Source organism: Gallinula chloropus (genome assembly GCF_964237585.1).
Source record: "Gallinula chloropus genome assembly, chromosome: 24".
Lineage (NCBI taxonomy): Eukaryota > Metazoa > Chordata > Aves > Gruiformes > Rallidae > Gallinula > Gallinula chloropus.
Window position 1 is genome coordinate 258,208 of NC_140109.1, and position 12,438 is coordinate 270,645.

Consider the following 12,438-nt stretch of genomic DNA (forward strand, 5'->3'; position numbering starts at 1 on the left):
CATTGCTTAGTCACGAGTTCAAGCTGCAATTCTATCGCTCCCTGAGCTGAGCTGGGCTGTTACAGCACAAGTCCACACACCAGGTAGGATTTTTGGAGCTGCAAGTGTTCCAGAGCCCAACAGTCCCTCCCAGAACGTGAGGAGAAACCATTTAGGGTTCCTACTAAGAAAGTAGTAGCCAGAAGTTCAGGTTCTGGTGAACAGTGCAGAGTGGAGCCAGGCAGGCTGACATCACTGCTGCAGGGTGGTGACAAAGCAGGGATTACTTTAGAACACTTGTGGTTACAGTACAAGGTTAATAGGGTGAGTTTGACTATCAGACCCAAAGGCTGAACTGATGGCAGTGGAGTGAGCCAGACACAAGGGAATAGAAAAGCACTGGGACGTGGTTTAGTACTTGTCAATTCCAAACATTTAATAGAATGCAGGCTCACCAGAGCAAGCCTGGAACCAAGATAGTTTAGATCATTAAAAGAAAAAAACAACCCAAAAATCTTAATGCACTTTTTTTTTTGTTTTGCTTAAGCCAGGCATGAAAACCAGGTATCACAGCAACCAGACATTAAATAGTTCCCACAAAAATATTTAATTTCCACAGTATTTTCTTTCAGTATCTTTAGTGATCTTTGCAGAACTTTACAGGAGACAATACTTAATGCAATATACAGAATAACAGATGGGCTTTAACCTTTTCTTTTGAACTCCTCTTGAACTGTTTTTGGTTTGGTTTTGTTATTTTTCCACAGTTGTCCTTTTTACATCAACGTTTCCATGTGGAAAGTAGAATTTAAGAACGTTCAACACTGTACCCCTTTGAGGATACAACGACTGGGGCTGACTGGACAGAAGCCCAACAAACTATTGGAGCATTTTACATACAATATATACAGGGACAACACATTCTGAGGCTGGGTCAGCACAGACAGTTCAAGGAAGAAGCACGGTACCAGGGGCTAACCCAGAGCTCCCTATGCTAGAACACCTGACAGAAAAAATCCCATCGCTCCAGTCACCACATGATTAATACCCACTGATGGGATTATTACCCTGTGATTTGCCTATATTGGGTTCCAAGATTCTTTTTAAGGTTCTGCAAAACAGTTGCTTCCATGGCATCATAGTCTGATATAAACTTAGAGGAAGAGCAATTAAGGAGCTTTCATAGAAAAAGCACAAGTTCATGAGAAGGCAACACAGTCCCTGTGGTATGAGGGAGCTGCAACCCCACAGAGATCAGTGCTCTTTCACCTTAAAGTGCTCAAAAAGGAATCACATAGTTGAGAAGGTCCAGGCTGGTGCCAAATTCCAGGAGAGACAGGGAATGTTGGCACTTGCCTTTGAGAAACTCTTCCCAGGTGTTTCAGTCTCCCTCTGTGCATCTGTCATACCCACCCAGCCAGCCAGCCAACAGGACAACGAGGGAATTTGCATTCTACTAACCTGGAACGTTTCAGTTACCACCTCATCTGAACTCCTGTGAAGAGATGCTTCTGATTTAAATTTCTGCCAACACTGAGGTCATGGAATTGCCCCTGTTCACCCTAGTTTAGAAGCAGATGCATTCTGTCTGGATCAATTTTACATCTGGGATGCTCAGGTCTGTATTGGAAGTGTTTGCAAGTTAACTAACTGTATAAAAATACAGTATAGCTGTAATATTGCTCTGAAAAGCACTTTTGCAAACTTTTTTCTGTACAGACTGGTAATAACATTACCAGATAATATAATACATATTTAAAATAAAAAAGGAACTCTTCTTATTAAGTCTGAACACTAAGGTCTAAATAGCTTGTTTAAAACAAAATAGTGTGACCCAGGAACACTTTGCTTGCTTGGTTAAATTATAGCAGCATGGTTACTGGCTTTTCAAGGAAGTTCTTGAACTCAGCAAGCCACTGTGCTCCAACTGCTCCATCTACGACACGATGGTCACAGCTGAGGGTAACGGACATCACGCTGGCCACATCAAACCTGGAAGGGAAATGGAAGGTTCATACAGTCTGCTGCAAGCCTGAGAGCCAATCAGTGCCACTAACCAAGCTTTTATCAGAGAACCAGCAACAGCAGCTGGTGCTTGGTAACATGTGTTTGTCCCTGTGGGCTTCTATAAAAAAGATGACATCAGAGAGTGGATGGTGTTCACTCCTTTTCTACAGTTAAGAAACCCACCTGCATGTTGGCTTTAGGACAAGAAGCCTCATCTTGGTTTTTTTTAATGATAACCTAATTACAGTGTCAGAAAACTAGCCATTATTTCCAAGCCTGACTTGAGAAGCTCAGTACCTGCAGAACTGAGTGAATGCTTACCCCTTCTCATTGTCAGCTGGCACCAGCCTTTTCTCTGAGGAACCAACTGCAAGGATGCAGGCTTGAGGTGGATTGATTATGGCAGAGAAATTCTTAATCCCATACATTCCTAAATTGGAAATTGTGAAAGTACCACCCTGCAAGAAGAACACATCCATAGTCAAACCCACAAAAGCTATTTCACATGGAATATTAATGAAAATGGCCGAAACATCCCAGAACAGGCTTTGCTTATTCTGAGCAGAAGTCAAGGGCAGCAACGTTTACCAGCCATCCGAGTTTCTCACCTGGAATTCATGAGGCTGAAGTTTACCTTCTCGGGCTTTAGCTGCCAAAGAAACCACATCCCTGCTAATGGAGGCCAGGCCCTTGATATGTGCATTGAACACGATGGGGGTTATCAGCCCTGCAGGAGTACTAACTGCAACACTAACATCCACCACGTGGTTTCTGCAAGACAAGGGAGATGCTGGTTACTCCAGCAGGAACACAGTGGGACAACCAGAACATTCAGAACTGTTCAGACAACTCTGGATTGATTTCACAACAATTATTTCACCTCACACGCCAGCCTCAGAGTTTCTTAGTCCTCAACCTCTGCATTAAACCCGCTCCCCTCCCTGCCCAACCCCCCAGCAGAAGGCCTGCTATTTTGGCATGAACTCTACTGAACAAAGAAAGTTTCTGGCTTCGACCGTACCATAAACTTACTGCCTAATAACTGTGTCCATCCAGGAAGAGTTTGCCTCAGGCACCTTCAAGCACGCCAGAGCAGAAGCTTTAATTATGAAGTCATTGACAGAGAGCTTAATGTTATCTGAGACCTCCTGGAAACAAGCAGATACCAGGCATGAGTTTGTCTGACACATTACTCAATGAGTGTGGATAGTCACTGCCCTGCAGTCTTGTTTACATAAAGTGTTAGAGCACAATCACACTATTTACAAGCATTAACATATGAAGTGCCACAATAATTTAGGAGGTGAGCACATCTCCTTCCTAATTTAAGAAAGTAAAACCTTTTCTAATGCCTGTTTCTCTCCAAACTTGGCCTTGAATTATTATTTTGCTTAAATTTTTTAGACTTTTTACCTTGAAAAACCCTTTTTAACCCTTTTGTCCTACTTTCCAGCTGGAAGAATTGAAGACCACCAAGCACAGTACAAAGCAGCCCTCTTAAGGAAGTAAAGAGTGAGTGCACAAAGTCTCCTCCTGTCACAGACAGTCCAGAACAAATCCACAACAGGCAGGAAAGGCACTGAAAAGACTTTTTCCAAACCAAAATGGCATGTCACAGGCTGAGCAAAACTGTGAGAGAATGCAGTTTCCCTCCCACACAGACCCACCATGCCTCGGTGCTTTACCTGATTGAGTTCTTTCCTTAGCACCAGTACCTGTCCCATGTTTACGTCGACAGACAGGTAGTAGTGAGGTATTGTTTGTTTCGACTGCATCAACCGCTGCGCGATGACCTGCAGAGTCACAACAGAGGCGAGGAAGGTAAATCAGCCTGGAAAATCTGTGACTGCAGAGCGTGGCCTTGGGAAAGAACAAAACCTCCTTACCCTGCGAATGTTGCTGATGGGGATATCTGTGAAGGTTCCTGCTGGTGCTGCTGCCACTGCGGCAGCGGCGGGTGCTGCCTCTGCTGCTGGTGCCTGCGATGGGAGGGAGAGAACGGCATGCACGGTGCTATCCAAGGATCAATAACCCAAATACCCATTCACAGTGCTATCCAAGGGTCAATAGCAGAGAGTAATTCAGTATGTGGAGCAAATGCTAAGGCTGAACTGCCTCTTGCCTAAGAGCAGCACGTACCTCTACTCCCCAGTACCCACCAGGGTCCCTGTGAGTCCTGCGTTCGGTCGCTGAACGCAGCAGTGACATGTGGAAATGCGACACTGATGACACTGCTATGAAGCCCCTAGAGCAGTAAGTCCTGCTAGATGGATGTTTTACAGCCAGCAGAGGTGTGCTATGGGCACTCCCAAACTGCACTCAGCCACAGCCCTTCCAGCAGTGCACAAAGCAACACTTCCACCACCTCACACAGAAGACAAAGCAATGGTAGGAGAACAGGTCTGTGGTAACAGCAGCAGGCTGTTCGTTAGGAAGCCTGACTTACTTTCTAATTGCCTCTTTTCAGCAGTGTCAGATCACTTGGGAGTGGGTTTACCTCAACCCATAACAACATCACAACCAAATGAAGGGTTGGGAGCGAACACTTTATCCCAGTGAAATACCAAAGGGACAAATAAAGGAAGAAAAACTTCATCTGTGCTTGACAGGTTAGAGCTCTACAACCTAACAGCCACCCACAGCCCACACTGCACCATAACCCAGCTGATCCAAGAGTAACAGTTCCATAGAACAACTGCATCTCTGCAGGACATTTCCATCTCTATCACAAAATACCCATTTTCAAGCTTACTCACTGGAGCAACTTTTGGTGGCACAAACGACTCCACATCTTTCTTGGTGATTCTTCCATCTGGTCCAGTGCCTAAAAAGGTCAAAGAAAAAATGGAAGAAGATTTCAATTACATGCAACAGGCCAGTTTTTCAAAAGGCAAAGGTTTTACTCAACAGAAGTCACTGAACAACTCTGGTGAGAACAGCTGGACAGTCAGGATGTGCCTGACATGGAGAAGAGACAAGAACAGGCAAGTACATACCCAGAGGGAGAGACACTTGACAGTGAGGGCAAGGAAGTGGAAGGGCAACGTACCTTTCACTTGGGCAAGATCAATTCCTTTTTCTGCTGCTAATTTCTTTGCCAGGGGACTAACCAGGATCCTTCCTTTCCAGGGAGGTGCCCCAGCTGTGGGGACTGCTGGAGTGGAAGGAACAGCAGGCTGTGGAGGAGGAGGAGCAGCAGCAGGAGGAGCCACCACCTTAACAGAAGAATCAGAGCTGTGAGCTTCAGGATCATTCAGCAAAAGCTTTGAAGTTACAGGATAACCCAACTAATTACCAGTCAAAAGAACAGCAAAACCAGCCACTGATCTGAAAGCACTTCCTGATTCAGATAAGCTTCCCAGTTTTTAAATCAGAAACTTACTGGGAACAAGGCAAACTAAGCTGCTGACCTATACACCCCAAAAAGGTGATACAACTTGTTCTCCCAGGTTTCAAGGAGGAGGGATTAGAACTGGCACCAGCAACAGGCTGGAGAAGAGACTGTAACGACTGACTATCTGCTCCAGCTTCTGCAGGGCAAACCAGGGATCACTTCTGAGGTCACCTATCACCAAAACTTGTGTGAGCCTTGCAGTCACAGCATCATAAACACTATCACACTGTCAACGTTCAGATCAGACCTCTCAATGGTCCCCATAACTTCCTCACACGCTACAAACGGCCCTTACTATTGGAGGAGGAGGAGGAGCTTGTGCCTTCATGTCAGCTACAGCAGTGTCTTGGTAGTCAGCAAAGGCTGGAATATCAGACTCTTTCTCCACAATGATGCAGAGAGCTGTTCCTAATGGCACATCTCTTGTTCCTTCAGGCACCAAGATTTTTGCCAAGTAGCCTTCCTCCTGCACTTCAAAGCCTGTTGAGGAAAGAAACACAACTGGTTTGGTTCTGATGCAGCTGAAGAGTTCCTCTAAACGTTGCTTCTGAAGACTTTGGCAGCTGAAGCCCTGTCCTGTATTTAGTGGGCAAGAGAACTGCTTTCAGTGCAACTAACAGGGAAACATCTCCACGCACTGCACATTGCCAAGAAGGGCTGATGAAGAAACACAAGCATTTTTAGCTCTCCCATGGAACGAGAAATTAACAAAATCTGTTTTAGCTTCATGTGCTGAGCAGCCAGGAGAACAGCTGGCACAGAGCCTGCTCTGGACCCTCCCCTTCTTGGCTTTGGAGCTGACTCACCTATTGTGGCTTTATCTGTCTCAATTTCTGCCAGTAAGTCTCCCTCATTCAGTTTCTCCCCAACCTTCTTCTCCCATCTCTGCACTGTGCCCATTGTCATGGTAGGTGACAGGGCAGGGAGAGTGACCTGCAGAGACAGAGAATACAAGAGAATCAAATCCTGGTAATCTGAGAAGAACAGGAAACATGATTTGAACTCCTGACTAAACAATGCAAACCTACAGAAACAGCCAGCCTTAAGGCACTCTTAGATCTGGGGCTATTACAGCAAAGTGCTGTCCCATATTGTCAGCCTGGGTTCTTTTATTAAGGCCTAAGCAAGAAACAAGCAAAGAGCAAGAAGTCTATACCTCAAAATAATTGTTACCACCATCACACTGGGATTGTCTCACAACTGCCACCTGTGAGGCTAAAAGCAGGGCTGAAGCAAGTCACTTTGTCTGTGACAAACAGGTCTGGCTGCTTCAAAAAGCCACACAGACTTGTCTTGTAGTAAACTGGCACAGGTGCTGGAGGTTGGCACAGGCATACTGCTGTGCTACAAACACAGCACGTGTGAGCGCAGCCTCGGAGCAAAACTGGGCAGATAGGACAAGCAGTGGGAAGGAAGCAAGTTTAGGAGCTGCAACACAAGCCAGATTAAGAAGCCTTTAATTAATTCTTTGTTTAGTTACCAGCTTTGCCTAACATCTCAGACAAATCAGTATTATCTGTGGAATGAGGTTGAGTATTTCATGGTTTCCTCTTCAAAGGAACTTCACCGAAATACCCTGCTACAAAGTGCTCAAATGCAACAGTGGATGGATGCTGCAGTATCTAAGCAAGGTTAAAAGATAATCCACAAATAAACCTGATCATCTGCCACCCACAAACACATCTGGGGTGTTTGTCAGAGTATCAGAGACAAGCTCTGCTCTGAGGTGACAGCAGGGCCTTCAGAGCTTATTCACACTTAGGACAAGGTCTTTTCATGCCAGGACTATCCAGATAATGCAAATATAGCAGGTTTCTCTAGCCTAACACTGCCCAACAATCCTGCAGAGACAAGTCTCTTCTCTAGCAAGAGATGCTAGAACAATTTCCTGAAAGAAGTTTCCTGTCACCTCCCCAAACACCTGCCCTTGCCATGCAACAATCAAAGCAGCACACACACTCCTGCCATCACAGCCAACAACATCCCACCCCACAGAGTATGTCTGATAAAATACCCCAGGGCTGGCAATGCCAGAGGCAGAAGAGTGGAACAAGCCTTAAACAGCCATCCATGCTCTCTTACCTGCATATGTGGAGGGTAAGAGCTGCCCGGGGCCTGAGGAGAAGGCTGAGGTGGTGGTGAAGGAGCTGAAGCCTGAGGGGGAGGCACTGAGGCTGCAGGGGGGGCAGATGCTGCAGAATCCAGAGTGTAATTTTTAAAGGCATCAACATATTCAGGCCTAGAAGAAAACACAGAACCATAAGACTGGTCAGATCAGTCTCCATGCCTGTCACACAAGGCACCCAAGAAGGCCCAAGGGAGAAAATTCATCTCAAGGGTTGGCAAAATACATACTTTTCAACTGTGATACAGATTATGGCCCCAATAGGAACATCTCTTGTTCCTTCTGGCACCAGGATCTTGGCCAAGTAGCATTCCTCCAGGCTCTCAAAGCCAACTGTTGCTTTGTCTGTCTCCACCTTTGAGAGAGAACAGGATATCACCATGGGAATGGCAACAAGCAGTGAGCATGCTCAGAGCCTCCCAGTCTGACTGCACAGGGTCACAACACACACAGGTCTGCAAAAATCAGCCCGTGGGCCCAGCCCTAGGCAAGTCTGCCAGCTAACAGGCTAAGGGCTGCGCTTGCTCTGAAAGAGTTAAAGCAGCAACAAGCTCTGAAAGGCTGTTACCCACTTGTTCCCAGCAGCATCTGTTGGGATTTGTGATCCTGAATCCCAGACCTGTGTTTGAATGAGAAACCAGGAGCAGAACCCAGAACACAGCTCCTGAGAAATGCAACCCAGCCTGAGCCCCAGGGTACCTCTGCTATGAGCTCCCCTTCACCGATCCTGTCGCCCTCCTTCTTCTCCCAGCGCGCAATTGTGCCCATCTGCATGGTGGGGGACAGAGCTGGCAAGGCCACCTGCAAGGAACGGGACGGCGCTACAGCCAGACAGGCCCTGGCAGCAGGGGACGGGCCGAGTTCCCGGGACAGGCTGGGGAGAGGCTGGGGAGAGCGGGGATCCGGGGACAGGACTCGACACAAAGAACAACCTGCCTTCAAGTCCCCAGCAGCTCAGGGCTGCACTAACCGGCCGGTACAACCCCAGGCCGAACCGAGCCTGGGGAGCCGAGCTGGGGCTGACCCCGGGCGGGGGCGGCTGTGCCAGGGAGCCAGGAAGGCACAGGGAGAACGGGCCAGGGCTGGGGGGGCCCAGCGGTGACACGGGGCTCTGGGGCAGACCTGCCGCTCCCCGGGGCCAGCCGAGCTGCCCCCGAGAGGGGCGACACGGGGGGCAGCGCGAAGGGGCAGGGGCAGGGACACCCGCCTGTCCTCCCGGGGACCCGGCGGCTGCGGGGGCGCGAGCAGCGCGGGCCCGGGGGCAGCCGGGCCTCTCTCACCTTCTGGTGCGCCGGGAGGCTGCAGCGGCGGCACGGGACGAGCCGGGGCCAGGCGGGGGGCAGCAGCAGCCCGCCGGGACGGGGCGCGGGGCCGCGGCGCAGCGGCCCGGGCCCGGCCCCCAGCGCCGAGCCGCGTCCGGCGCCCAGCGCCCGGCAGCCGCGCAGCGCCGCGGGGGCCCCGCCCGCGCCCCGCGCCACGCGCCGCGCCAACACCCGCCACATGCCGGAGCCGCCGCCGCTCGGTGACCTCCGCCGTCCGGGCACGGCGCCACCCAGCGCCGCGCGACACTGCCGCGCTGCCGTAAAGCGCGCCGGACAGCCGGCGGGGCGGGGCGGGGCCGCCGTGCGGCGGCGGCGGGGGCTGCGCGGCCGCAGAGTGCGCAGGGGCGGGGCGGGGCGGGGCGGGGCGGCGTGTGCCGGGGCCCTGCCCGCCCCTCACGCTGCGTGCGCGGGGCCGGGGCGGTGGCGGGCGCGGGGCGGGGCGCCCGGCGGTGGGCGGAGCTCGGCCAGCGGCGGTCAGACGGGCCCGCAGCCGACCGCAGCCCCAGCCCAGGCTGCGCAGCCCCGCCGGGCGCTCGGCGCTGCTCGCGGCCGCGGGCAGGGCGCGGGGGAGGCGCAGGGAGCGAGCAGCCGGGCCCTGCGCTGGAGGGGGCGGCACAGGCGCCCCAAGGGGGGCTGCCCGGCCCCCGCAAGGCTGGGGCGGGGGAGGGCGCAGCGGCTCGCAGCGGGCCCGGCTCAGAAACGCTTTTCTAACGCCGTGTGGAGCAGGGAGGAGCCCTCGAGGAAAGCCGCGGGAAGCGAACCCCTCCCCCTGCGTCCTCCTGCCACAGCCCCGGGCCCCGGGGAAGCACTGGCCAGACTCAGGTCACCAACCCCATTTTATTTCAAACTGCTCCCAGGCTGCCCCAGGCCGGTCCAGCGGGGCTGGAGGTACAAACAAAGCTTTCCTGGCCTGGAGAACAGGCTGCAGAGCACCTGCCCTCAGTGATGAGCACAAACAGCAGAGTGTCTATGAAAATGTCATCTCACAGGGAGCACAGACAGCACAGCAAGGAGTTACAAACACAGGAAGAGGAAAGCAGCTTCGGGGTGGACAGAAATAGACAGTGAAAGACAAACATCCTGGGTGTGGTACTCAGAGCACAGCCCCAGAACACACTCACTGCAGTCAGGTGTTACAGCGGGGCCAGAGGGAGTCAAAATCAACATCTTTTATTAGAGAGAGACAGCTGGCCAGGGCCTTCCCCAGCTGAGCCCTTGTCATGCTTACTGTTCCTTAACTCCAGCCCCGTGGCTGTCAGTCAGGCAAAAGGGAGAAAGGCTGAAGAAGGCCACAGTGTCGATACAGAAATACAGCTGGACCCAACCCAGGCGTAGGATACAGCTGATTACAGGAGCAGGGGCAGCAATTCCACCTTCGCTGTCACAGAGGGGAGCTGCACACAGGAATCCCAGAGCAGAGCAGTGCCAGCAGTTGTTCCAAGAGATGTCTTTTTCCTACCTTAATGGTGATGTCAGCACTGATAGAGGATAGTGACTGCCAGCCTGATGTCCAGTCTTGCTCCCCCTCAAACACAGCTCACTGTTGCTCTGGCAGTCAACACGACCATGGCTACTACCTGAACTGAGCTAAGGACAAGAACAGGCCAGCCCTGTGTCAGCTAACAACGGATTTCTTCATGGGAAAACTCAGGAGCTGTGGGCAAGGCTGGAGTGAAGACTCTTCCTTTAGAAGCTCTAATCACAGTAACAGCCTCCTGGCCCCTCAGTGCTCCAAAACCAAACAGCTCATTGTTGAGTAGCAGAGGGGAATACAGAACTGGCCCCTGCAGACCTTTAACACTGCCTTAGTTTTCTTCTTAAGTTTCTAGCCTGGGTGTGTGGCTCTTGCTGAGCAAAACATGAAAAAAGAAACACTTGAGCAAATAAAACCCCCTGCAAGTCAAACAGAATTGGTTTCAGCCTGACAGCCCCATGCTCTCTCTACCAACCCACTAGACACCATGCAACAGAGAGACTTTCCAGGGAGGAGGAAAAACCCCACAGATTTTCTGAGAGATGTAATCCCTGCTGCAGCCCAGGGATGAACTTGTTCCTTGATGACCTTTCCTACTGCTGTCTGTAACGAGAGTCCGTAACAAGTTGTCCAGAGCAGCAGGCATGCTGTGCTGTGCCAATGTGGCACAGAGACATAAAAGCCTTGAGCTACTTCCTGGACTGTGAAGCAGTGAGAAGACAGTACTGTTGCTTGCTAATTAAAGCCAGCAAGAATACAAAACCCAGTAGGAAATAGCTGAATTTCCATAGTAAAATCAAGTTGTGAGCCCAGTGTTAACAGGAGATGATACAAAACATCTTGGAATCCACTAGAAAAATGAGTAAAACACAGTATAATGTGTGCAGAAATATACAGAAAGCACTTGCACTAGTATAAAAATATCCAGAGTCCTCAGACAAATGTAAACTGGTAAAAAATAATTCCAAGGACAGGAATATGTTTACAAAAGGACACGTCAATATAAAACAGTACCAGCAGGTTCACCCCCCAGCCTCATGCACAGCAGACACGCAGGGTGGCCACGGAAGGGCCACATGTACTTCAGATGAGCAAAGCCCTGACTTGACTTTTGACCTTCTAAGTCAACAGTGCCTGCTGCACATCACAGCCAGCACACTGAGAGGACAGCTGACTGGCAGCAGAGGAGCTGAGACAGGCAATGCAGAAACAAACTGACCTACAAAAACAAAGAGAAACACCCACCCTCAGGGATTTTAAGAGCTTGTTCCTTCCCAAGCAGTCGTCTTTTTGTGTGTGTGATCCTTTGGGCACCCCAGGAGCAGGCACACCAGGGTGGGGTAACTGATAGGGCTTATCCTACTGCTGTGGATAAGTGTTAGCTGGCCCTGGCAATGAGTGGACAGCAGCTCACAGCAATGCCTGGGCACCACAAGTGACAAACTGCCTTGCTGAAAGAGGGCAGGAGCATAGGGAAGGAGGCTCGACAGGAAGAGGGGTTGCAGGCATCTCAGGGAAGCAGCTGATTCCAGCTCCCCCACAAATGAAATCCTCCAGCAAACAAGCAAGCACCATTCTCCTGCAGTCCCCATGGCAACAAAGCAAACCCAGAAGCAAGTAGAGCTTTGGAGAGCAGGTGGGAAAAGCAGGGCTGGGAAATGCAAGCCTGAGTTTGGGAGAAAGGGAGCTTTGCCAAGCTTCTGGCAAATCTTTACTTCAGGCCATGCATAAAACCTCCAGAAGGCTGTTTTGCCCTCTCCAGGTCAGATTTCCATACTGTCAGCCTGGGATGTCCAGGAAGTTCACTCTGCTCCTGCAGCACATGTGGAGTCCAGGAACAGAAGCTGGTGAAACCTTCAGCTCACACAATCCAGTGGCTGCTTCCGACTGGTGAAGGCAGAGCTGCCATCAGGGCAGAGTCAGGTACCACCACACACAAGAACCAGACTTGAAATGCACAGGTCACACCCTGCAGCACGTATTGCAGGAATGGAGAAGCAGAGAAAAGGAGCAATGCATCATTAGAGCCAGCAGGATTAAGCTGACAGGACAAACAAGGTGGTTCTCTCTCGTGGCCCTGTTATTCCAGTCTCAGAACTCTGCATTTGGCCACAGAAAGTCAGGTGCCAGGTGTCCA

The 12,438-nt window shown here is 50.7% G+C and overlaps 1 protein-coding gene across 1 annotated transcript; it reads right to left on the reverse strand.

Annotated features, from left to right (window-relative positions):
- Positions 1 to 567: 567 nt before the first annotated feature.
- Positions 568 to 9,007, reverse strand: DLAT (dihydrolipoamide S-acetyltransferase; the record flags this gene model as incomplete). Its single annotated transcript, XM_084274851.1, has 14 exons — positions 568 to 1,971; positions 2,308 to 2,444; positions 2,595 to 2,757; positions 3,019 to 3,134; positions 3,672 to 3,779; positions 3,873 to 3,965; positions 4,743 to 4,810; positions 5,036 to 5,201; positions 5,676 to 5,860; positions 6,187 to 6,313; positions 7,463 to 7,619; positions 7,736 to 7,860; positions 8,205 to 8,306; positions 8,786 to 9,007. 14 exons carry the CDS (start codon positions 9,005 to 9,007, stop codon positions 1,842 to 1,844), a joined length of 1,899 nt encoding a protein of 632 aa, XP_084130977.1. The 3' UTR covers positions 568 to 1,841.
- Between the last annotated feature and the right edge of the window lie 3,431 nt (positions 9,008 to 12,438).